Source organism: Phyllopteryx taeniolatus, chromosome 15, assembly GCF_024500385.1.
Source record: "Phyllopteryx taeniolatus isolate TA_2022b chromosome 15, UOR_Ptae_1.2, whole genome shotgun sequence".
NCBI lineage: Eukaryota > Metazoa > Chordata > Actinopteri > Syngnathiformes > Syngnathidae > Phyllopteryx > Phyllopteryx taeniolatus.
In genome coordinates, this window is record NC_084516.1 from 17,631,349 (window position 1) to 17,657,384 (window position 26,036).

Genomic DNA, 26,036 nt, shown 5'->3' on the forward strand with positions numbered 1-26,036 from the left:
GTCATACAAACTGTTACGTCTTCTTCCCCAAATTTTTTTCAAAGGTCGAAGAGCCATGAGTAATGGTTAGGCTAACCCTGTAAAAGTAGCCTTGAGAGGCGCCACTGAGGATCCCTTAAACCAACAAGGAGAAACTTCTCAGAAAGACCTGAGTGGCAAGTTTGTCATCGTGACCGATGATGGACTGCCATGCAGCCCAGGTCCCTCAGATTGTTGGAGAGGTTCAAGTTAGCTCCATGTGGCAGTCGGGTGAAAAGAACTTATTCATGTGGCCACAAACTGATTTACAATTCTAAGAAAGAAGTTCTTTTTATTATGGCAGAACCGGAGCCATAAATCTCACACTGGTCAAAGTTGGGTAGGCAAGAATGGGCGAAGTACAAAAGTGCTTGGAGTTGGAAAAATCCCTCCAGTCAACTGTAAAATTGTTCATTAAAAATGTAAAAGTGATGATCAACAATTTTTAAGGGCACTTTTTGCCACACATACATAGGGGTAACAAAGGCCTACGTTGGGTAAAAAGCGGATGGTTCTGGGTGTAATCCGTGAGTCGGTAAATCGTGCAAAACCAGCGGCCGAGTGAGCATAGTTGCCGGACTCCTCACACTGCGCGAGAGTTCAGTCAGGTTTGGCCGCATCGCTTGTTGTGCGGCAGGTTTAAAACAGCAAGATTGAATGGCGTGGCCAAGGTGATGAGTTAATCTGCGAATTTTTGAACGATTTTTCTGGTACCCCGCACTTTGATATTCAATTTCCTCATTGCCAGCATCAGCTTTTTTGGGTGAATTTCATCTCACTCTTTCAGTTGACAAAGAAGGGCTGAGTTACATTATCAGTAGAAAAGATTAGATGCGTGTCAGCAAAATGAGATGAGAAAAACATCTGTTGTGGTTATTGTATCCCAGAGCAGCATGCCTTGGAAGAAGGTACTGTTCTAAATAATTTTTGTGTTTTTGAGGATTGCATTTTGTGTAGAAAAAATGATAACAAAATAAACTAAAATATATAATGTATATGTATGAGCAATATTAAGCTGCTTAGTTCTGCTGTGCATTGCCACTATCTGCTTTGCAGCAGTTACAATTTATGTTTGTGCAATTTCTGTACTGTCAATTTGAAATAATGTTCTGTTTTTTTTAAATAAAGAGGTGGAAATTAATTTGAAAAAACTGATTGATTGGGGCAAAAAAATAGATAATCGATTATTAGAATAATTATTAGCTGTAAACTTGGAGCCCTAATAGATAGATAGATAGGCAGACAGACATACAGATAGATAGATTGATTGATTGATTGATAGAAGAAAGAGGTAATGAGGTGAAGAAAAAGGGGAAAAGCGAGGTATGAGGCAGTTTATATGTAGTTCCCGCGACCCTAGTGAGGATAAGCAGTAGGGAAAATGAATGAATGAATAAAGGAAGTTAGTAAGTGCGCCCCCTAGAGACCTGGACCCCATCAGACCTCCAACAAACTGATGACGTGGTTCGTCCGGGCCGTTGACTACCACAGCAGCAGCAGCAGCAGGATGGCGGACCAGAGCAGGCAAATAAAACTTGCCGCAGCCAAGAAAAAGGTAAAATGAAACAAAAATTCACTCGGTGGGATATCACGAAAGCGGCTCTTGTTTGCGTGCTATTTTGTCACAATTGTGTTAACGCGGCAATGGTCATGCCATTACACGTCGTCCGACCTCTTTCGGTCGTCTCGCGCAGGAGAGCCCGTGGTTTTATTGAGGCCTCTACTTTTAATATCAACTTTTTCGAATTGTGGAAACCGCTTTTACTTCTATGTGACATTTTTACCACCCGACACTATTTGAAAAGTCAGCGATTTTATTGTTTAAGGCGTTGGAGTTGCTTTTTAGCTGACAAACTAAAATATGTATTCCGTGGAAGCGGGACGTGCTAACTTTGCTAAGTAGATGTTAGCCAAAAGACTAACTAATGAATAGGGAACGGTGTACGAATGCAAGCGTGTCACTGTTTTGTGTTTGGGGGCCGCTTATTGTTACTTAGTTGGTCGTAAGTTCTAGCCAGCCGCATAGAATGACGGGGAGTGTTTTGACAGCTGACAGCCCACTACCCTGTCCCGCGGTGTGTGCTTGGCTTAGGCGTGTTTTCTCGTCACAATATGGCCTTTTAAAATGTGCGACGTTACCTTTTAGGAAATAACTTGTCCCACTTCTGCTCAGCACGGCTACTGTGATATTTATTATCTGTCTTAAAGGTACATTTCGCCCCTTAGATGCAATATTTAAAAATGTCCCTTTTTGAAAGCGGTTTCCCAGAATTCCCTGTGGCCTTCTGCTGCTACGTGGACCCATTATGACAAACTTACAGACCTGTAGAGTTCACATTGGCAACTTTTATCATTTTTGGCTACAAGCTAATCGCCACATAGCCAAAGACTGACTGACTGACTGACAGACAAGCTCTTTGGCTGGGAGTTACTTATGGCTGGCTTCCTTTGAAACATGATCTAATGATGTTTGAGACAGGGTTGGGTGCATTCTTGTTTGCATAGCTCTATCCTAGAGCTTCCAATCTGATCAGATCCTTCACTATATAGGATAGGATAGAATGAACTTTATTATGTCAAAGGGAAATTTGTTTCGGACGCTACAACATTGCTGCACTAACATTCATTCTATCACAACTGGGGACGACTGCAAACCTTATAACACACCAGGCAGACAGAAAACAAGAAATCACAGGCACAATCAAGTAAGAACCGCAGGTAAATAATGTTAAAATATGATTAAGACTAAAACAGTGGTCGTAATAAGAACACCAAATCAATCCAGTAAATATCTACTATACACTATAAAAACAGTTCTACAGACCAGTAAATAAAACCACCAATACCAAGTAAATGGTAAAATAGCAGACTAGAGTAATAATTCCCTCCATGAAATAATTAAAAACAATGTAATTAGGGTCTCAAGGAAGGAGAGCATATAGCACACTCTTTTGTATCTGGTTGCTCTGGCAATAGCTCGTACTCTGAGTTAAAAACATTAAAATGATCCTCTTAATATTCTGTGAGCCAGGTTGCCTACGGTTTGATCAAATTTTATTATACGGTAGAGAAGGATAGTGTTTCCTACCAATCACCTTCATGGCGGAGTTCACTATTTTTACAATCATTGATTTACATTGTACTGTGAGTGAGCCGAACCATGCTGTCATCCCATATCTGATGAGACACTTCATGACAGTGTTATAAAAAATCGTCATAACCTTTTTACTCACACCAAACTGCATAGTGTGCCAAGGAAGTGCAGTCTTTGAGCCAATTTTGCACATAATGTATCAACGTGAGAATTCCATCTCAAAGATTTAGTGATCAGAATGCCCAGCATTTGACAGCTTACACTTTGCAGTTTTTGGAAGCACAAAGTTTTTCTGTCCCCAACTGCAGTTCAGTGCCAGTTTGAGAAGCTTTATTGCAGTCACTTATACAACACATGGTACAATTTACACGATCCATGGCAAGTTTCTCAAAACAGGATCTGTTGAAAAACCACGCAGCGGAATGCCAGCTACCACTACCACTGAAGAAAACGCTGTACTTCTACAGCAGGCAATCACGCAAAGCCAGGAAAAGTTTATCTGGAGGGCTGCAGTGGGACTCGGCATCCTCAAAAGCTGGATTCAGCAGATGCATCTGAGAGTGCTAAAGCTTAACCCGTACTGATTTCAGGTTGGTGAGCTTCATAATCTTCCACTTGAAGCCTTTGAATAACCTGGCATCGGTACCGGTAAAGCTTTATTACTCTCTAAAGCAAGCATCTGCTGAATCAAGCCCTTGTTGATGCTGAGTTTCAGTGGTGGCCATAATGATTGTCAAACTGGCACTGAACTGCAGTCGGGGAGAGAAAACTTCTTGCCAAGCAGCGATTTTCCAAAGCAGCTCCAAAGTCAATTGGCGAACTTCGGAACTGATGGCTTCTCGTCTGTCCCAACGATACCTGATATGAAATATAAGACAGAAAGTTTATAGTCACTTGTGAGACGCCTTGTATTTATAGGCGTCAATCTGCTCAATTTGACTATCGCCGATCACTATTGGGTCATGCTGTCGCACTGGTCGGGGTTCAAAGATAATTTCCTTGGTTTTGGTGGTATGAAGAGATGCGTCATTTCACACCCAAAACCAAAGAGGATATTTCATTGAAATAGACAGGGGCTGTCACCGTAGTATAAAAACTGAAAATAAAAGTGTAATCAGAGAATTTGATATAATTCTTTCCGCGACTGTTGCTCAACTCATTAGTATGCAGCTTGAATAAGATAGGAGAGCTCAAAGCTCTGTGAGGAGCCTCCTTACAATGTTTAATAGTGGAGAGTGTTCCATTGACATTTACCTGCTGTGAAATGTCAGTCAAAAGAGAATAGAAACATTTTATAATGACAGGGTTTACCTGACTGCTTGAAAGCTTCTGAACAAACAGACGAGGACAAAGAATCAAAATCTGCAGAATCAAATTGCAGAACAACAGAAGCGGATAACAGTCATGATCATGTCAACAATCACTCTCAAAATACTTCATAACACATCTTAATGTCACCGGTCTGAAACCCTCATTCTCGCTGGAGCTTGACACCTTTGGGGACTGGAATGTTAGTAGACCTTTACCACAGCACAGGAACAGTATGACTAATAACTATCTAAAATAGGGCACCAAGCGTCAGTCAGTTCAGAGAAACCGGTTTTCAATAAACATGCAGGCAAATCATCCGGCCTGATAGTTCTCTTACTACCAAATATTTAAAAAACAGATTGGACCCCAGTATAGGGCCACTTTTCACATTGTGTCATGGTTCATCAAAAAGAGAGTTCATGCCTTCCTCAGACATAGGTGTTGAAGAGTTCAGTGAGTCAACTTTCTAAAGAAATCATTCTGTTCATTGTTTTTGTCAAAATAATTTTTGGTGACAAGCTGTTTTTTCCCCCCCAGGCTCCATGTTGTTGTTTTACCCATCGGCTCCCACAGTTTTTTGTTCCTACTGGTTCAGTTCAGTTCAATAGCAGACAATATCAATATGCAAGGGTAACATGTTCATTTTAAATAATTGTCACTCACCTATCTTCTGTTTTTTTTCTGTGTGTGGCTCAGCTGAAGGAGTTCCAGCAGAAGAGCTCTCCGACCAGTGTTGGAGGAGAAAGAGGAGGAGGAGTTTTAGGTGGCGCAGGAGCCAAGAAGAAGAGGAAAGTCAAGGGACCCAACCAGTACGATCCATCCTCGATTGACAGAAACTCTCCAGACAATGTAAGCCTGGTCAAGCAGCGTCTCTTCTGTTTTTAAAGATGAACTACTTTACATTTGTTCATGTCCTCTGGTGAGGTCACATGGTGAAATGCAGAAAGGTCGAACCCCTGAAGTTGAATCCCGCTAGTACAAAGTTTTTGTGTGAAAACATATGCCTCTAAAGTCACACACGAGTTATAACCATCTACACACACAGGATTCAATTTGGTTGTGTGTTTTGCTTTTTATTTGGATTTTTCTTTCTTTTCCGATGATGATTGCCAAAGTTGGCGCAGCATTGAGTATTGTTAAGAGAAGAATAATATATACCAAAGCATGTATTAAGCTAGGGAGAGGAAAACGTTTTGGTCCATAAAGTCTTAAATATTGGGCCGATGATTCTGATAGTTTCAGAGGTGTAACGTGGACATTAATAGGAATGTACTGGAATGTAATTTTGGTAAAGTTTGGCCAGCGTTTTTGGACATAAAGCCATATAACGCATGTCATAAGTGGCCGTGGCTATATCGTCTTTCCTCAAGGAGGCATTTCATTTTTTTTTTGTATTTTTTTTTTAAAAAACAACAAGCCTTCCAACAGGTTTCACAGTCACAATTTTCACTCATTATTGTATTAAAAAAACAAAAACAACCAGACTCAATATAGGCAACAATTACACTGCAGAATACATAGAAGCTCAATGAAACAATGTAATCTGCTCCTGCTCTTACGTGGCAGGCTGACATATCCAAAATGTGGGTGGGCTAAAATCTAGCTGAAAATCAAATATTTCTTCAGAAAACTTTTTTCTGCAGACATCATTTTTAAGTCCAGACCGATGTAATAAGTGCCAATGTTCTCAACATTTATTAAGTCCTTTAAGAATGTTTAAAAAGTGAAATTACGTGACCTTTGCATTACAACTTTGTCATCTGAGTTAAGATTTGACATTCCTGAATATTATTTTAAAATGTTAAAAGAGATTACATAAACTATTGCCTGTATAGATAATGACAACAGGTGGAACATGGACCAAAGTATTTCTTATCAGATCATTTTAAATTGTTTCAAATTCGGAGGTTGACCGGCCTTCTGAAACAGAGTGTGTTCCCCCTAAGATCCAGAGAAAGCTTGCCTGGCCTGTTTTGTTTTTGATGACTCCCAGGGTTTCTAAAATTTGAGGCAGATGAGCAGTATGACACTGACAGCAAACAGCAATAGCAGATTTGACAACAATGGCCAAAGGCCATCCATTTTTTTTCCTGATGATTCTCAAACCAAGTTCACATCTGTTTTTTCCCCCACCATTACTCTCAGCGTACCTTATTGAAGTTGATTATATGAGATGATAACTTTTTAGTTGCTGCCTGTAACGTTGTATGTAGCAACCTTTGATAGCTAGGCATCCTATTTTTACCCATTTTTTGCAGACAACTTCCTGTGGGGAATCCTTAAAATGTCTGCCTTCTAATCTTTGCTCTTGTTTTTCACTCTCTTCTAAAGATTTCCTTCTCTTCCCTTCCATGTCTCCCTCGTATCTATAGTTTGACAATATTCTCAAAGCACTTAGTCAAAGCAATGGCCTAATCCTACCTGCATATGGCAAAAGTCAGGTGAGCTCTATCTCTCCTTGTGTGTGCATTTTTCATGCTTTCCTAACATCTGTGTCCTCCTCCTCCTCTTCATGTCTTATTTATGATTGATAACCTGAGTGCCTTATTTAACGAAGTGCCCTTAAGTTTTTTCACAAGACGAATAGAGCACATGCCCAGCTGTAGGTCTTGAGAAAATGGTGCATTTACATTATTTTTTTCCCTTGCTACTACTGTTGCTCAGCATTTCATAAAGTGTGCTTGCTGTAAATGGAACAGTTTGGATGGGTAGAGCATGTGGCATGACTGTATTTTGACCAGGCTCCACAATGCAAGCTTGTCTGAAAAGTAGGCTGGCAAAGTGCTTCGTGTGTCATTGTCATTCATTATACGAATAGTGTGTTGTCAGTGCACATAAACGCATGTAAATTCCTCTGTGTTGCTTTTTTTGGTCCTAACTGTCCTAAAAACTTGTGTATTCTCTTGTGTTCATGCCACCTCAGACCGTAGCCGACATGGAGACCATCGGGTCCTCGGGTCCCTCGCCAAGGGGCGAGCTTGACCCACACTCATCCCTGACTAACACTACTAGCACTAACACCACTACTAACCTCCAGAGTGTCGGCCACCACACTGACATGCTGCAGGTGTGTCTCACTCCAACTCAATTCCTAGCTTGTCTCTGCCATGCGATTCGATAGCTTGTACGGATTTACTTACGGTAAGGTTATATATTAGTTGCTGTTCGTACGTTTGTTTGCGCCAAAAGTTCGGTTTTGATCGGTTTGGTTCGTTGGATTAATTGTCAAAACTTCTCATTTGCGGAAAACGGAAACAAAAACTAAAGAGTGCTGTTATACTTACCAGAAGCCTGACACAAAGACACACAGTAATGCTCGACAGTAGGTTCTCTTGTTCACTGAAACTTGAACTTTTTCATTTTCCTTCGGGAGCGTAGTGTTGATTAGCAGATACATAGCTAGAAATCTGAAGAGACGATGACAACCAGAAATAGTTTGTCTGGTTTAGATTTTATACGGAAGCCCACCAGTCAAACATTTGCATACAGTCTATTGAGTGTTCTATTTTTGGAATTTGTTCATTGTTGATGTTTCTATTTGATCTTACATTCACATTTTCTGGTCTTTTGTCTCACTGCAGGACTACCCTGACACCAATGGCAATGAGAGTTTAGCAGAGGAGAATAGGTAGGTTGGCTTATTTCACTCAACCTTACAGTGGTACATGAAGAAAAATATCACACAACATTGTGGTGATGGGGTGTTCTCAAGCTGAAGTACTAAAACACTAAAGACAGAAACAGTAAATAACAGTTATGGCAGCGAATAGGGTTTTTCTTTGGCCATTTTGAGCAGGACATGCAGAAGAAAAGTGCATATTTTTTGTAATTATGTGCATAATTGTATGTGTGTTATCCTGCAGACCACTGTCTTCCACAGAGAGCCTGCGACAGCTCTCTCAGCAACTGAACGGCCTGGTCTCTGAAGTACGTTGCTACAACCTCTGATGAATACAAATCGTACTTAATACATGAGAATTAAAAAAAAAAAAAAATGGTTAATTCATTTTGTGATTTCAGTCCTCTGCTGCACATGTGAATGGTGACTTTGCCCCGTCTGTCGGCGAGAGAGAATTGGACGTATGACGAAATGCTCATTAATTTCCACACACTCCATGTGTCGCTTTTTTATTTTTTTATTTTTTTTTTTATAAACCTCACCTGAATATGCTGTTGTTTGCCCTCGTGATAATCATTTAGAAATGTTTCTCCTTCCCCATCGAAACCTTTTTATTTGTCTTGTTCCACAAACACGTTATTTTTCTCTTCCAATTTTTTCCCCCCTTTCCTGGATGCATGTGTACACGGTAGAGTCGGAACCAGGAGCTGTCTGCTGCCCTGGAGTCCAGCACCTTAACAAACTCTCAGCTCAATACCAAGCTTGACCAGCTGGTAAGAAGCTGTGTGTGTTAGTCTGTGAATGCTATAGTGCACGAACCGTGTTGCATGTCACCTTTATGGCACGCCACATTAAGTATTCTCACTAAAATGATTACCCATGCATGTAAGTCATTCAACCCCCTCCCCCCACCCAGATTATATTATCTACTGAATGCATTTCTGCAAATTGTAACAAAATTGTACAAAGCTATTTGAATAGCCTGATAAGAGAAGAACTCACATCCCAAACACTAGCTGGAAGGTTGTATGTTTAGCTCAACAAAAATGACCAAATACTTGATGTTCTGACAATGAACATCATCTTTTTAGGCTACTATGCAAGGGTGGAATCGTGTCACGCTGCAGCGATGATAGCTTGTGTTCTTTTGCTTTCTCAGGCACAACAATCTCAGGAGCTTGCAGATCAGCTGCAGAAGGTCTTTTTTTCCCCCTGTTCATCTTCCCTCCTTATGCTTCTCTCCCTTCTGGACATTCATGACATTCATTTGAATTTCTGTTCATTTAGGAGCGAAAGGAATTTGAGCAAAAGTTTTCCATAGAGCAGGGAGCCATGCGGGAGCAGCTACAGGTAATATTTGCTACTCTTGATATGTGAATTAAAACTTTGAAGTACCATGAAATACTACAGGTATGTGCCAAAAGCTTTTTGTTTCAACGTGAAACTTGTATGTTATATTAGTTCACAAAACACAAATCCAGTATTTCACAAAATTAGAATATTTCATGTGACCAACCAAAAAGGATCTTAAACACAGAAATGTTGGCCTTCTGAAGTGTATCAAAGTAATATGCCCTCAGTGTTTGGCTTCCTTTTGCATTAACTACAGCAGCAAAGCGTCATGGCATGGAGGTGATCAGCCTTTAGCACAGTTCAGGTGTTGTTGTAGCCCAAGTTGCTTTGATCCTTCAGATCGTCTGCATTTCGGGGTTTCTGTTCCCTCATCTCCCTCTTGACAACATACATTTTCAATGGGGTTCAAGTCAGGCAAGTTTGCTGGCCAATCAAATACTGTTATTCCATTGCTATTAAACCAGGTATCGGTAGTTTTGGCTTTGTGGCTAGGTGCCAAATCCTGCTGGAAAATAAAATCGTTGGCAGCGGGAAGTATGAAGTGCTCTAAAATTTCCTGGTAGACAGCTGCATTGACTGTGGACCTGATAAAAGACAATGGAGCCACACCAGCAAATAACATGGCTCCCCAAACCATTACTTACTGTGGAAAATTCACACTGGACTTCAATCAGCTTGACTTTTGTGCTTCTCCAGTTTTCCTCCAGACTCTGGGACCTTGATTTCCAAATGAAATGCAAAATTGACTTTCATCTGAAAAGAGGATTTGGACCACTGGGCAACAGACCATTACTTTTTCTCCTTAGCCCAGCACATATGCTTCTGATGTAGTTTTTGGTTCAGGAGTGGCTTGACACATGGAATTCTACAGCTGTATCCCATGTCATGCAGACATCTGTATGTGGTGGTTCTTGATGCACAGACACCATCTTCAGTCCACACCTTATGAAGCTCCCCCAGATTTCTGAATCGCCATTGCTTGACAGTCCTCTCAAGGCTGCGGTCATCCCTGTCACTTGTGCACCTTTTCCTGCCACATTTTCCCCTTCCTCTTAACACTCTGTTACACAATGTACTTTGATACAGTGCTCTGTGAGCATCCAGCTTCTTTTGCAATTTCTTGTTGAGACCTTTTCTCCTTATGGAGGGTGTCAATGATGGTTTTCTGCAAAACTGTAGTCAGCTGTGTTCCCCATGATTCTGAAGTGTACTAAACCAGACTCGGACCATTTAAGGCTGAGGAAAACCTCTGTAGGTGTTATGCGTTAATTACCTGACAAGATTGGGACACGGAGCCTAAGGTGTTTGTCATTTTATTCAAATTTTGTGAAGTACTGGATTTGTTTATTTTTTTGTCTTTCTGCCATAATCATCAAAATTGAAACAAATAAAGGCTTGAAATATTTAACTTTGTGTGTGGTGAACCAAGATAAGTTTCACTTTTTGAACCTAATTATTGCAATAAATGGACTTTCCCTCATTATTCATATTTTTTGGCACATACCTGTATATAGCTTATTTCTTTAAATAGTAATGTAGTGTTGTCCACTTAAACACTAACTCAAATAAATGCCTCCGGTAATGTTTATTGCTGTTGGGTGGCTGTCATTACCTTTACAATGACTGATATTAACAATATTAGTATGTTTCATTATAGACTTCATTACTACTGCACACACTGCCTGCAGAGTAGACAAGGCATCTCTGTAAAGCTGAGGTTTGCGCTTCAGTTTAAAGGTCAGAGGACAAAGATGTACAAAATGTTCTTGATAACTCTAGAACCCTTTTACAAACCACATCTGCCATTTCAAAGTGATTATATAGCAGCTATACAGCAGTTAAATCAATAAATATGATTCAGAATGCGCCTTCTGCTTTTTGCATCCAGCGTTGTGACGTAACACGGACCAAACAGCCTGTTCATTCGCCGTTGTGTGCTATTGTTCCATGCAGTTGTTCCGTCCTTGTATATTTTTTATCGTATGGTTTAGCGATGTCACGATGGTTTATTGTGTGGCATTTGGTTTTTAAAAATGGTTCAGGACTTGGCAAAAGCTTTTTTGGCTTTCCAAATGAAAAAGGAATGCGTGACGAGTGGATAGGCAAAGTGAATCGACAGGGGAAGAAGCGTGGGCAGGTATGGTTGCCTAGCAAGCATTTCAAACTCTGTGCTGATCACTTCGAACCATCGTGTTTTGAGAAACATTTAGCAGAAAGCATTGGATACACAGGTGTAGTTAGGCAGAGGCTGAAACCAGCTGCGGTCCCAACTATTTTGACCTCAACCGCCAGCAAGAGAACAAAATCTTGTGGCCGCCACGGTGCAGCGGCGAAGCGGCACAGACGAGGTGAGGATTTCCTTGTATAAACCTACGAATCTATTATGGTTATTATGCACTGGACAGTAGGGAAAAATACCCACTGAAGTACTTTTCAGTACTGTCGTCTGTACTTTTGCCTATATGACAACAGACACGGCAAAGGCTTCCTGTGCGCCGTGTTATAAAACTATTTGGTCGAGGGGCACACATTATATAGGAATACTGCATACTATGTAAAAGCTTGTGCCGTGTCACTGAAACATATCTGAATCTATAATATTTATAGTCGTGCTCAAAAATGTTGGCACCCCTGCTATTTCTAGCCATGACTGTATAAAAAGACATGCTTTTGACATACCGTCACATCGACCAAGTGGTCACTCTCTTTTTCTGTTGTACAGCTGCTACTTGGCTGCTCGTCGTCGTCACTGTGAGGTTCCGACCTCCTAATCGGCTCACACATGTACGGTTTGACGATGCCAAGTTCAGTTGTTTGCTCCTGTATGTCGAAATCTTCCTCCTCCTCATATTCTAACACATTGGTCGCCAATGGGTATAGAGTGTAGCGCGCTGTGTTTGTCAATTGCAACGTCACTTCCTGTAGTCCTTGCTGTGGATAGAGTAACCATACCCCGGTGTCTTGAGCTTCGGGTATGTTCGGGGAAGGATCAATATGCGTTAAAAAAAACAAACTTATTTTCAGCTACACTATAGTTGAAAAGTTGCTGGAAGTTACATGCATGTATTACATAACGTATAAACAATGCAAATATGAATTTGACATTTGTCATCTGACCTTTAAAGGGAAAGCATTCTGGAGCAAAAGCTCTAAACAGTTCAACATTAACCTAAAAATATTTAGCGATTGGGATTGTATTTTTAATTAAAAGTATTATTATTATTCGATTCCGGGTATTCTCTGCAGTTAAATGAATAAACTGGCCTACATGAGGAATTGCAGAGTTTGTATATGCCATAACTATACAGATAAGCATTAATTTAGTGAGTTGGCCTGGCAAGATTCAAGTGTAATTACATTGCAAAAACTGTGATTGAATTAGGGAGAATCAGGCAAAACGCTGTATTTATAAATTTATAAATAAATGTATTTATTTGATCTCCCAAGGTTCACATTCAAACCATTGCCATATTGGTGTCGGAGAAATCTGAGCTACAGACCGCACTACAGTACACACAACAGGCCGCACGGCAGAAAGCAGGTGGGTGTGTTTCAATATTGTTCTGTCATAAAAATGATCCCGAGTCACAAGTCCTTTTCCTTGAAACTTTCTTGTGTGTCCAGGGGAGGCAGAGGAGCTGAATAGTCGACTGCAGTCAACAAAGCAGAGGGTGTCGGAGCTGGAGAGAACGCTTTCCTCAGTATCGACACAACAGAAACAGTTTGAAAAGGTGGGAAACATAGAGAGAGGTCAAAGCGGATGTGGAGCAGCATAAAAAAATAGATAATAACAAATGCTTTGCTTCCCAGAAAGCTTCGTGACTTATTTCTTTCTTCTTCTCTATCGTTTTTTTCTCCAGCACAACAAAGAGTTAGAAAAAGAGAGAGATGCCCTGAGGCTAGAGGTATTTAGACAAAAGTAAGTCACATTGTGTGTTTGTCTTCTCAGCATATCTAGTTTTTTGTCTATTCATCATAAAAGACCACCAATAAAATTAAAAGCCGCACACAGTTTTTGGTTTTTTCATTTGTTTGTAGCAATTTGAGCGACGAGTCCAAACAGCAGAGCTCGGAGCTGTCAGAGCAGCTGAGGCAGAGAGCGCAAGAGACTGGAGCATTGCGGCTGGAGGTGGAGGATCTCCACAAGAGGCTTGAGATCACCGACCTCATGTTGCAGCAGGTCTATTTACGTATATGCACTATATTGCCAAAAGTATTTGCTCACCTGCCTTGACTCGTATAGATAAGAATTTATGTGACATCCCATTCTTAATCCGTATGGTTTAATATGACATCGGTCCACCCTCTGCAATTATAGAATCTTAAACCCTTCTGGAATGGGTTTCCACAAGTTTCAGGAGTGTGTTTATGGGAATTTATGACCATTTTTCCAGACGTGCATTTGTGAGGTTGCACACTATGTTGAACGAGAAGCCCTGGCTCTCAGTCTCTGCTCTAATTCATCCAAAAGTGTTCTTTAGGGGTTGAGGTCAGAATTGTGCAGGCCAGTCACGTTCATCCACATCAAACTCTCACATCCGTGTCTTTATGAACCTTGATTTCTACACTGATGCACAGTCATGATGGAACAGGAAGGGGCCATCTCCAAACTGTTCCCACAGACTTGGAAATGTCCAAAATATTAGCCCCTGAGCTCTAGTGAAAGGAACTCTGAATCCTTCAGCATAGCAAAAGATTTTGGACAGTCAGTTTGGGGATTACACCTTCCTGTTCCAGCATGTCTGTGCACCAGTGCACAAAGCAAGTTCCACAAAGACATGGATGAGAGAATTTGGTATGGATGAACTTGACTGGCCTGCACAGAGTCCTGCCCTCAACTTTTTGGTTGATTTCGAGTGGACAGTGAGCCAGGCCGTCTTGTCCAACATCAGTGTGTGACCTCACAAATATGGAGTAATGGGCAACAATTCCCATAAACTCAATCTTAAACCTTGTTGAAAGCCTTCCCATAAGAGTTGGAGCTGTTATAGCTGCAAAGGATAGACCAACATCATATTAAACCATAATGATTTAGAATCGGACATCACTTAACATCATATGTGAGTCAAGGCAGATGAGCCAATACTTGTATATGTGTATATGTGACCATGGTCCTGGATTGGAGCTTTGTTTCTGTGTATTAGTGTTTTACACATCTCCGTTGTTGTTTTTCTTTGTTGGCCCAGTGCTCCACCCAGTCGGACCCAAGTAGTGCCAACCAGCAGATCCAGTTACTGCTGGAAGAAAAGCAACAGATAGAAGTGCACAATCACCAGGTGCTGGCTGCAAACACTGATTATTTGTTGTGTTGACACCTATAAAAAGTTTTATAGAAATTGCTGCTTTCCCTTTGCAACAAATTAAACTTTTAATGCCTTGTTGTCATTTATCCTCTAGCTGATGGAGTCGGTTGCCCAGCTGAAGACAGAGAGGGACTATTATGCAGAGCAGATCCAGGAGGGGGGCCGCATTTGGAAAGACAAAACAGAGCAACTTTTAACACAAGTAAACCACGCAGAGATTTAAAGGAGACATTGTGCACTAACCAAAGTTGCCAGGTGTTTCATAGTGATTGCTATGGCCGTTCTTGAGTGTGCTGGCTAATCATTTTATTGTATTGACCTGTGGACAAAAATAGTGAATAGATGAGATTTCCGGTGACTATTGGAGGTTCCAAATTAAATCAGCAATTGTGCGAATTCGTAAATGCCGAACTGCAAATATGTGGGGTTCACTGTACAAATGCCTTTGTGCGACAAATGTATGTGCCCCTCTTGAAGGTGTCACTGGTTGCAGAGGAGAGGGACAGAAACATTGAACGAGTCCAAGAACTTGAAGGTACAATCACAGAGCTGAAAAATGCTGCAGGTAAACTAATAATGTTTTTTGTATAATTTTTTTAATTTTGTGTATCATGATTTTTAACATTAGTTGGTCCTCAGTTTACTCCGTAGTTCTGTTCGCATGGCATCGATGTAACCCGAATGTGTATGGAAGTCTGAATGTGCTGTAGTGAATCACTAAACTATGGTAACACAGTAGCAAAGTCAATTACAGTAAATCGGCCATAACTCTAAAACATTCAAATAAAAGGCCTTATTCTTACGCCGCACACCTTTTTTCACCTTGAAATGTTGTATGTCATGACTGTTGTAAATCAAGGACCATGGTGTAGGATTCTAGTGAGACACCTACTGCGGTCGTTTGTGGTGTATGTTCTTTTCCACAAGCCAAAATCTGTTTCTGCTCCATCTCTACCCAGCAGTACTTTCCCAAGAGAGAGAAAACCAGACTGCTGCAGAACCTCAGTCCTCAGGCCCTTCAGAGAGGGAATTAGCTCAACAGGAGGCACTCAACACTTTGCAACTGGAAAAGGACTCTCTCGATGCGCATTACCAGTCACAGGTGTGCACCAATATGTCGTAGTTGTCTCCCTGACATGTTTTGAACTGTCTTAAGACTGATGTTTCTCCTTATAGCTGCGTGACAATGAGCAGCTGAGTCGCCTGTGCTCAGAGCAAGAAGCGCGTCTGTTGACTCTGGAGGAGCAGGCTGAGAGCCAGGCCCAGGAGGCCGACAACCGTCGCCGCATGCTGGAAGAAGTTCAGTCTGACAAAGCGACCATCAGCCGTGCTCTCACGCAGAACCGAACACTAAAGGACCAGCTTGCTGAGCTGCAGAATGGCTTTGTTCAATTGGTGAGGTTTTTTTTGTTGTTGTTGTTGTTTTTTTTGGGTCATCCATTCATCCATTTTCTAAAGCGCTTGTCGCTATTAAGGTCCGCAGTTGAAATGAAAAGCTATCCCTGCTGCCTTTGGGAAACAGACATGGTACACCCTGGACTTATATTTAATCCTACTTTTAAAGGTTATGTGTGTAACTTCTATCACCCCATAGATTGGAATTCTGCATTACAACAACAGAGCCATCTTTTTGATGTGAAATATTTTATGTCAGGCACCTTGTTGGGCAGCTAAGGGTTCCTCTGGGTAATGTGTGGAGTTTGTCCGCAACAGTTGTTTTCAATTCACATCGAAGCCTGTCTGCATTTGTGATGAAGCTATCAGACAGAAATATCCCAGGCACTACAATGCAAACGGGGGGAGTCATTCCCTATTATTGCCGCGTGCATATATTATTTGGTGCATGTATTATACGTCAGGCATCTTGTTTTGCAGCTAAGGGGTTCTTCGAAAGACATGTTCTGTTCATTTGCGGAAATGATTGTTTTTGTTTACACAGTAATTATTGTATGAATATTTTCCTCAACAGAAATGCAAAATAGTTAAAGGTAAATAGTGAGCTTTTTACAAATGTGAGACCAGGGGCCACCCATCACTAGGTAAAAGCCGTCATTTCCACTACGTTATTTTTGGTTCGCCACTTAGAGGATCAGCGTGGGAATGTCGGTTGACAGGAAATATGAACAATCAAATACTGAAAAATACAGAAGGTTGTTAGAGTAGTTGATAGGCTTAATCAGAATTGTGTCCTATCCACTAATAGGGTTTTTTAAAAACATTTTTTTAAACAAAACAAATTTACACACTCTAGCTTTAATATTGAAAAGAGAAATAAAGTATTCATTTAGGTGAGAGATTTCTACCTTTTAATGTAAAATGTTTATTTCTTAATCTGTGCAGACAAATGAGAACATGGAGCTGACCACCGCCATGCAGTCTGAGCAGCATGTTAAGAAGGAACTTGCGCGCAAGATGGGCGAGCTTCAAGAGCAGCTGCACAACGTCAAGGAGCAGGTTCGGTCTTCTACGTCAGTGTTTCCCAACCTTTAGTCAGCCAAGCTACAAACTTTCCATCAGAAAAATTTCATGGCACACAACCGAACAACATGTCACAAAAGGTACTGTACAGTATCTCACAAGATTAAGTACACCTCACATTTTTTTAAACATTTCATTATATTTTTTCATGGGGAAACACTGAACAAATGACACTTTTCACCAATGTAAGTCGTCAGTGTACAGCTTCTATTACTGTTCCCTAAGTCACAGCCATTAATGTCTAAACCGGTGGCAACAAAAATGAGTGTACCCCGAAGTGAACATTTCCAAAATGGGCACAATTAGCCATTTGTCCTCCCCTTCGGCATGTGCCTCCTTAATGTTACAAGGTTGCAGGTATGAATGGGGAGCAGGTATATGAAATTTGGTGTTATCACTCTTCCACTCTCTCATGTGCCATCATGGCAAAAAATGAAAAAATTAATTGTGGCCTTTGATAAAGATGGCCAAGGTTCTCCAATCACTGGCGCCAGCAGACCAGTACGGGGTTGCTGGCCATTTAATATTGGGCCACACAGAGCGACTGATCCAAAAATATTTTATTGATCGTCAGTCTAAGAAGCTTTATTTTGAAAATAATATGTATCCGCCAGTGTCTCTGTCATCGCTCTTATCTCAGTTACACGATATGGGGAAAACGTAAGCCCACAATCAAAAAAACAAGTTTAAAAAAAAATGTGTTTGGAAAGCTTTGAAAAGTTGCAAAGGCTAAATAATGAGACAGATCTTACCACTTTCAGGAAACAAGGTGTGATTAAGAGACAATATCTGCTGATACGCAGTCCTACTTGAGGTTAAATTTTTTTTTGCCAACTCGCACACGCAACCCGCTCTGTGTGATAGTTCACGGCAGGCTAGCAAATGAGGCAATGGAGCCATCAAAACTGCTTCGGTACGTTTGGATACTTTCACTTAGGGGTGCGCTCACTTTTGTTTCCATCGCTTTAGACATTAATGGCTGTGTTATTTTGAGCCAACAGTAAATTTACATTGTTATACCATCTGTACAATGACTACTTCACATCAGTGTTGTCCTAAGAAAATATGAATGCACCATATCTTTTTTTTATTGTCAGGGGTGAATTCACTTTTGTGAGAGACTATCTAGACAATGAAATAATGGTTTTTCCTCAATTTACTCACAAATGCACTGTGATATGGGCCAGTTTTGTTGAAGACAAAGCTCGTCTATCTTGAATGGCAACAGTTGGTTACACCGGTTAATTGTACATTCTGCCATCTAGTGGAGGAGCATTAAATTATTCTGCTTATCACCATACTTCGCTGGCATAGATAGGCAAAGATACATTATTTGTGGTAAATACAAAATAATTATAAAATGAATTAAGTGAAACTGGATAACGTGTGTCACTGTCACTGCACACTAATGTGCTGTGGAACAGTGGTTGGGAATCACTGCCCTACATTGTTTTTTTTTGTTTTGTTTTTTTTCTCTCTCCATACCAAATTTTTATTACATATGGTTGTGCTAATTTCTGCTTTCTCTTGCCACCAGCTGGAAGAGAAATACAAGGAGGCTCAAGGTCTGGCCGAGCAGAGGGACCAGGTGGCGGCCCACCTGCAGCAGTACAGCGGCGCCTACCAGGCGCTGGCCTCCGAGAGGGAGCAGCTCAACCAGCAGTATTTCACGCAGAGCCAGCTCATGGACCGGCTGCAGCATGATGAGTCCCAGGGCCGCGCTCAGCTGGAAGTCAGCCAGAATGAACTGAAGCGAGCACAGGTATGTAAGCATGTACCTTGCACGTCTTCTCTGGTGGAATCATGAAAAAAAACAACTGTCCCTTTTATCGCCATTCAGGAGCATTTGGATCATTTGGCGAAAGATAATGAACATTTGAAGGCTGAGGTGAGGGAGCTGCTCAACAGTTCAGCTCTACGCTTGGCACCCAGAGATGAAGGTTTGTCTCATACTTCTCACTGCCATTTCAAAATGCCCTCCAGGTGTTTTATTAATATCAGACATCTGTGTAAAGGTATAGTAACATCTTCGATTTGTCATCCTGTTGCTCAGGAGACGGAGTGGAAAGCCAGTTGCCTCAAGAGAGCATTGCTGAATCATCCGCCATTGTCATCCCGCAAGACTTTGAGAGCCAGAAAGAAATGGTGAGAACAATGTTTTCCTTCTTCTCCTCCTCTGTTTTATTTGTTTAAATTTGGCAGTAAAATGTGCTTAATCTCTCCTGTTTTTCTAATAGTGTAAGAAATGTGAGAGGCCAAATACTTGAAACACTACTTTAGGATTTCAAATGATTTCCGAAACCTCCTTGACTTTGTGTCTGCGACACATTGAATTTACATAGGAAATGCATAACAATCAATTAGTTGGTTAAATATCTATACAGTGTTCACTGTTCACGAAATTAACGAGTTCTGAGACCCTTATCACGAACCATAGAATTAATCTGTTGCAGCCTCAGAACCAATTTATGTTTACCTTGTTTTTAATTGGTGTGTAGTTGACATTCTTAATGCCTTGCCCATGCATAAGGTCCATTTATACTGAATGTAGTGTCAGTTTGCTTGTATTTGATTTGGTGACCGATTCCACCACCTCCGCAGGAAGAGTTCATCCGCGGTGCGTTGGCCGGGTTGGAGGCGCAGCGAGACGAGGCCAGGAGGCAGCTGAGTGAGGAGCACCGACTCCACATGGCCGCAAAGCACCAGGCTGCTGTGGCTCTCAGCCTCGAGCAGCACAGCCACCGTGGGCATCATGATCACGATCGCCATCATGATCATCAGCACACTCAGGGCCAAAATAGTCACTGTGAACACCATCTCCAACATTCAGGTGAGAAAAGAGGCATTCGTATAGTATGATTGTTTGTTGTAAGGGGGAAAATTACATAAAAGTGACTTCCGGGAATCACACACAGTATTTGTCATGGTACAGCAAAATTGTTCTTGCCTAGTGACATATCCTGCAGTAGATGGGGCCAGCATGAACAGCAGAGACAGGACCACACCCACCACCCCCAAAAAAGTCTGCCAGGGCTGTCGAGAGCCGTTTTGTTTAAAAATGTCCTACTATATCTTTAAGTGTGCTAATGTGGAGAATGAACCACTGTGCCCAGAAAGAGGAGGAGTACCAGTGGAAGTTCATCAAGCGTTACAGACGGCAATGGAGAAACTCCAGCAGCGGTTCACTTCGCTCATGCAGGAGAAGGCCGATCTGAAGGAGCGCGTGGAGGAGCTGGAGCACCGCTGCATCCAGCTGTCCGGCGAGACAGACACCATCGGTGAGGAGGGAGGATTGTTTCTGCTGTGAACGTGTGACGCAAGATGATGCTAAAACTTGCTCAACTTTAATTTTCAGGAGAGTACATTGCCCTGTACCAGAGCCAGAGGGCCATCATGAAGCAGAAGCACCAGGAGAAGGAGCATTACATCAGCATGCTAGCTCAGGACAAAGAGGAGATGAAGGTACTGAGGAGAATGTCTCCTTGAGAATGACCACACATCCTACATAACTTCCTGTCCACCAGGCAAAGCTGGCAGAGCTGCAGGACCTGGTCATGAGGCTGGTGGCTGAGCGGAATGACTGGTACAGCAGATACGCCGGTGCAGTGGGCGGCGTGGCCTCTGCGAACCCCGACCTCCTTCCTGTTGGCAACGACCACCGTCACCCCAAAGAACATGCACTCGGTGACGACCTCAATGCTGGTAGCGAAGCAGGTGAGCATGGGCAAGGTAATGTCCGGTTGGTAACAAGAAAGTAACCTTTTATACAAATCCCAGCAAAGCGGGATAATAGCACAATCAGTTGCATAATTTCAATTGCAACATTGTTTTCATTAAAAACAATTGCATAATTTCTGCGCTGTCATGTGGGGTGTATGAAACCTTTTTTGGGACAACTACATGTCAAATTTCGACATACCCCCCGATCAACAATCATGTAAAAAAAATAAATAAATAGTTTTGCTTTTCAGCTTGTCTTTTTTAACTATGGCTAGATGTTTATTTTTTTACGTGTACAGTTATTTTTGCTTTAGACATTCAAAGAAACAGAGTTTCCTGCCCTGAATTTTGAAAAATGACGACGTAACGTTAAATTGACAGGAACTTACTTTCATCAATGTCTACTGTTCAATTTACAGTCAGCAAAGTTTTTAACATTTGATTAATAAACTATTAACAACTTGGCATAAAAACCTGACCTGAACAAGAGAAACGGATGTCATTTTCAGATTCAGCGATGCCGAATTGTTCTAAATCAGTTGAAAAAAACTTAAGACAGCTGTTACTACAAAAATATTTTTTGTAACCCAGTGTAATCAACTTGCTGCAGTGGAAAAACTGCGACCCCAGGTGTTATTATCAGTGTTGAGGCGCCACATTTACTGTATTCTTTTTGTTTTTTATTTTATTTTCTCGAAACCGCAAACACCATGGCGCGATTGTCAAGGAAGAAGTGGTTTGCCCTTGCAGCTGTACCTGTAATATTGCAATGCGAGGAAACGGGCGAGAAACAACAGGAGAGCGTGTGGATAATTCAGAGAGTGTTGGCTCCATTCATTGACTGCACTCGTGCATTTCTGCGACAATTTCCAAGTGATAACCTGCTGCTTCTTTAAGCCGGTAGCAATACCGATAACTAATATATATTTTTTAAATGGTTTGAATCAGGAGTCTTTAAAAAAATTACCTGACCAAGGACCCCCAAACAGATGGAAAGCTGGAGCGGGACCCCCTTCTTATGAATATCGTATATTGAATGCCTTTTTATTGTCACTATACATAAGTACATTGAGATTGAGATGAGATGCCAGCTATAAATGTACCTGCAATCACTTCTAAGATATTTAAATAATAATATTTTTCATTGTTTATTTAAAGACATTTTAATTTCAGGCTGGGCGAAGATTGCCGGGCGAGTGTTGGTTCCTGCTTTGTAGGTCTTGGGGTGTCGTAGTTACGAACTCGGTCACTGGATGGTCGTAATTGCAGCAAATGCTGGTGATCATATGCTAATTTACCGTGGATATGAACTATTTTTGGTGTCGTAGGCGAATAAGTTTGGTAAAAAAAATCATATACTGTCACGAACCTATGCAACAGCAGCTGTGTGGCCACTGGCGAGTAGCGACCAGCGCGCCGCTGAATGATACAGCGCTTATTATAGGTCCAGTTTTTTTTACACTGCGCGACAGATCACTCGGGTTTGGCCGCGTCATTGAAGCCCACCGCACAACCAGCGAGACGGCTAAACTGCCTCATAATCTGAAGTTGTCATGATTTTCCGACCGTCGGCAACTAAATTTGCTGCGATTCGAAATTTGAATCGCAGGTGAACGGCGTCATGATTTAACACCCAATAAGAAATGCCATTTTGTATCACATGATCTTTCACATCCAAAATTACACTTTCAGGTTTCAGCTGGCCGTTGGAACTATGGTTTTAATATGTGCCTGGGGCTAAAAAGCGAAGCGTGAGAGTCTCCGTTAACAATGTTAACAGCCTCTGAAATGGCCACACATTCGCCTTTATTCTCGCCTGTTTCCTCTCTTTGTATGATTGTAATAGAACTGTAGCGGCTACGGCAATTAACATTTTCTCTGACAATCGCACCTTGTTGTTTGTGGTTCAATAAAATGTGGCCGCTCAAAATGTTGCTTCCCAATAAGAACGCAAGGCTTCACAAATTTGTTGTTGCAAGGCAAATGCATTTATATAGTGTATTTCATACACAGTATAACTCAATGTGCTTTACATGATTAAAGACACTGTAAACTAGAAGACAACTTGCAACGAGATGGTACGTATGTGAGTTTGAGTCACTGACTACAATTTGTCAGTGGAGTTGCTCGGTGTGCAGCGGGCCATGGGCGGGATCCCCCATTCCATGTTCGTGCGGTTTATGCAGAATGGTGACACATGAAAAAGGCATAAATGCTCTCTTTTACATGGAGCATAAAACACACGTGCTACTGTATCTCACCTCGGTTACAGGTCTGCTAGTACCCCAGAAGATACAAAATTGCCAGATAGACTCGGGCCGCCCAGTTCCATGTTGGTGCCATTTATACGGAACAGTGACATGGGTTATAAAAAATAAAAAAAAAATAAAAGAATTGCCGGCTTTCACAGACGGTGTAAAAGGGGCTTTACACAGAAATGCTGTAATAGTAGAGTTTCCCCCGTAACAAAAATCTGCGAGTAATTGGTGCCCCCACCCTTACCAGAAATGTTTAGAATTGCCTATAGATGCGAGAAGATGGTAGCAAAGCACTACTTGTCTCTATGAAGGTCTTCCACTCACTTTAACATTGTTGCTTGGCACCAAGATGCCACAAGATGGCACAAAACACAAAAGCTGTTTTTCAGCAAATAGTGGAGAATAGGTTGCCCGAAAGAAATCTGCGTACATGTGAATTGCAAACATGCAGGGAACATTGTACTGCTGAAGGTGGAATATTACCTTGTTGTTGTTGTACATATTATCTGGTTATTATTGTTCCTTTCCCCATTCCAAGGGGCTTGCACACATGACTCTGATGCGCATTCTGTGTCGTAGAAGCCATGGAGATCATCCCTCTTTCTGAGCCCACCGCCAGCCAGGAAGCCCCCTCGCCTGACCCCTCGCCCCCCGCTGAGCCCAAGGAGGACGGCACGGCGCGCCAGATCATGCAACTGCTGCAGGAGATCCAGAACCCGCAGGGGCCACCGCGGCTGCCCCCCTTCATGGGCGAGAATCCCTGCATCCCCTTCTTCTACCGTCCCGACGAGCAAGACGAGGTCAAGATCCTGGTGGTGTGAGACCGCAACGCTGCTCCTCCATATAGTTAACGTACGCTCAAGTGCAATAACAGGGCCTCACGTCTCCTTACTTGTGACACATCACGTTTGAATGTACTACTTATCAAAAACTGGAGTGTGCGTGTGCAAGGCGGAGTCTGATGCGTAAGTTTATATCGTTGATGAGATAATAGATGTTAATTGCACTAAAACGGTTTGTACAAAGCTTTGCGATGATGGATCCTATGACGCCTTTACAGCTGAGGGTGCCATTTTGAAAGAAATAAGTAGGATAGATGGAAGTGTTATAGTTACTAAACCTTTGCGCCAAATTTGCCAAAATTGTGTGTGTAATCTACCATTAACTGTATTGCTTCTGTTGTACTGGGCAGCCAGACCCTTCCCCCTGTCAAAGGAAGTAGCATTTCTTGCTTTGAAGTTGCATCACTTCGTTGTGTCTCATCTTTTCATTGGTTCATTCTGTTACTGTCCTTCCAAATACGCCACCAGTTGATGTCTTTGTTCTTTGGGAGTGATCCAAGGAACTATATCAGGGGTGTCCAAACTACAGACCGGGGTGCTTTGCAACTCACCGTCCATTTTTTTTTTTTTACATTTTATTTAATTATTATTTTATTTTTATTTTTTTTATTTTTTTTTTATATATAAAGAGGCCCTCAGTATATACATACACACAAACAAAACAGTGTGGGTGGCAGGATGAAAAGTGTGGGTGGCAAAAAAATGGAGGTCTGCAAAACCTACATCCCCCATGGGTTGTGGCGCCCCTGACAACTACGACGAGGACTACTACTACTAATAATAACAATAATGAATTGTTTTTATATAGCGATTTTCTAGATATGCTAAGTTGTAACATTTCTCCATGTTGGTGAATCAAGTTAATGCCTTGTGAGAAGCAAATATGGTTTACTCCACAAATGGTCATCTTACTACAGATTGTGCCTGTTTTAGTTCTGAATGTGGCGATCTGCTGAGTGCTGCAATATCTATAAAACTATATCATTGTGCGATGGATTGATTTTTAGCTTGTTTAATAAATGAAGTGAATTGAAGTTGAAGAATTTCGAGGTGGCCCTTGTATCCTGCAATTTTTCTGTATGGCACCTCAAAGTAAAACGTTTGGACACCCCTGAAAGGGTGGTATCTCTACACTGTTACTTTGTGATTGAAAACAAGGAGGAGAGGGAGAGCAGGGATCATACAAGGTGGGGTGTATATATTGTAAGTGTGTATCATATTGTATATTTGTGGCTGGGCGTGTATGTGCAAAGCTGATGGTTAGTGGCTGACAGGCTGAGATTTAATACAAAGAAAGACTAAAAGAGAGAGGATGTATATTATTTATTATTATTTGGAATGATTTAGTGACTCAACCAATCAGTTTTGGATGTCAAAGTAGAAATCTTGCAAAAGGAAGTGTACTGATGTGTTTGCTTTGATCCCCCCCTACTGAATAAAACTGATTGAGCAACATTTGTATGCATTTTATTTTCTATTTCAAAATGTGCTTAGATCTATGTTTAAGAAAAATAACGCCATTACGTGGAATCATTATTAAAAACAATCAAATTTGATTCATTACAAAATGTATGTTTGAATATTTTAAATAATGCCAGACACTGAGCGCCTTGATCCCTGTTTTCAATTTGCTGCCATGTCAGTCCGTCGCTTTACTAGTTTGTTTCCTCAAAAAAAGTCATTTGGTAATCTACCAGTGTGCAGTTTTACCATGTACTGATGAAGCTGTTGAATTTCTCCACTGAGGCTGAATAAAGGATTCTCTTTTTTTTGTCTGTACAAAATTGTACTTTAATTTTTGATGTGAAGGCCGTAGCTAATTTTCAAATACAACCTCAGAACTGTGAGGCAGAAATTCCACTATTTCACCATGCAGCCCCAAATTTGTCATTTTATTATTTAAAGCCTGAGTTACGTTTATGTAAAACGTCGATTATCCTATGCAAAAGTATACACACACATAAATGTGTGTGTGTGTGTATATATATATATACATATATATATATACATATAAATGTGTATATATATGTGTATATGTAT

General features: G+C 41.3%; 1 protein-coding gene across 6 annotated transcripts; it reads left to right on the top strand.

The window, feature by feature from the left end:
* The first annotated feature begins 1,450 nt into the window (after positions 1 to 1,450).
* Positions 1,451 to 25,451, top strand: golga2 (golgin A2). 6 transcript variants are annotated; one of them, XM_061799910.1, is made up of 28 exons: positions 1,451 to 1,573; positions 5,120 to 5,272; positions 6,796 to 6,864; positions 7,347 to 7,490; positions 8,005 to 8,051; positions 8,287 to 8,350; positions 8,444 to 8,503; positions 8,735 to 8,815; positions 9,202 to 9,240; positions 9,330 to 9,392; positions 12,843 to 12,936; positions 13,020 to 13,126; positions 13,256 to 13,314; positions 13,434 to 13,575; positions 14,582 to 14,671; positions 14,793 to 14,900; positions 15,176 to 15,263; positions 15,658 to 15,800; positions 15,875 to 16,093; positions 17,039 to 17,152; positions 18,714 to 18,938; positions 19,017 to 19,116; positions 19,230 to 19,321; positions 19,778 to 20,006; positions 20,290 to 20,454; positions 20,532 to 20,638; positions 20,701 to 20,890; positions 23,734 to 25,451. In XM_061799910.1, the coding sequence occupies exons 1-28, from the start codon at positions 1,475 to 1,477 to the stop codon at positions 23,973 to 23,975; spliced, it is 3,333 nt and encodes a 1,110-aa protein (XP_061655894.1). In that variant the 5' UTR covers positions 1,451 to 1,474; the 3' UTR covers positions 23,976 to 25,451. The 6 variants fall into 6 exon arrangements, with proteins under 6 accessions (XP_061655894.1, XP_061655895.1, XP_061655897.1 ...); XM_061799911.1 differs by having other exon boundaries at positions 1,456 to 1,573; positions 15,661 to 15,800; XM_061799913.1 differs by lacking the exon at positions 8,735 to 8,815 and having other exon boundaries at positions 1,456 to 1,573.
* Positions 25,452 to 26,036: the final 585 nt, after the last annotated feature.

Excerpts from the sequence above, each read along its gene's own strand:
- golga2 (XM_061799910.1), top strand. The coding sequence starts at position 1,475 with ATGACGTGGTTCGTCCGGGCCGTTGACTACCACAGCAGCAGCAGCAGC. Across the intron at positions 17,153-18,713 it reads TGCACAACGTCAAGGAGCAG|CTGGAAGAGAAATACAAGGA; the intron begins GTTCGGTCTTCT and ends TCTTGCCACCAG. Across the intron at positions 19,322-19,777 it reads TTGAGAGCCAGAAAGAAATG|GAAGAGTTCATCCGCGGTGC; the intron begins GTGAGAACAATG and ends CCACCTCCGCAG.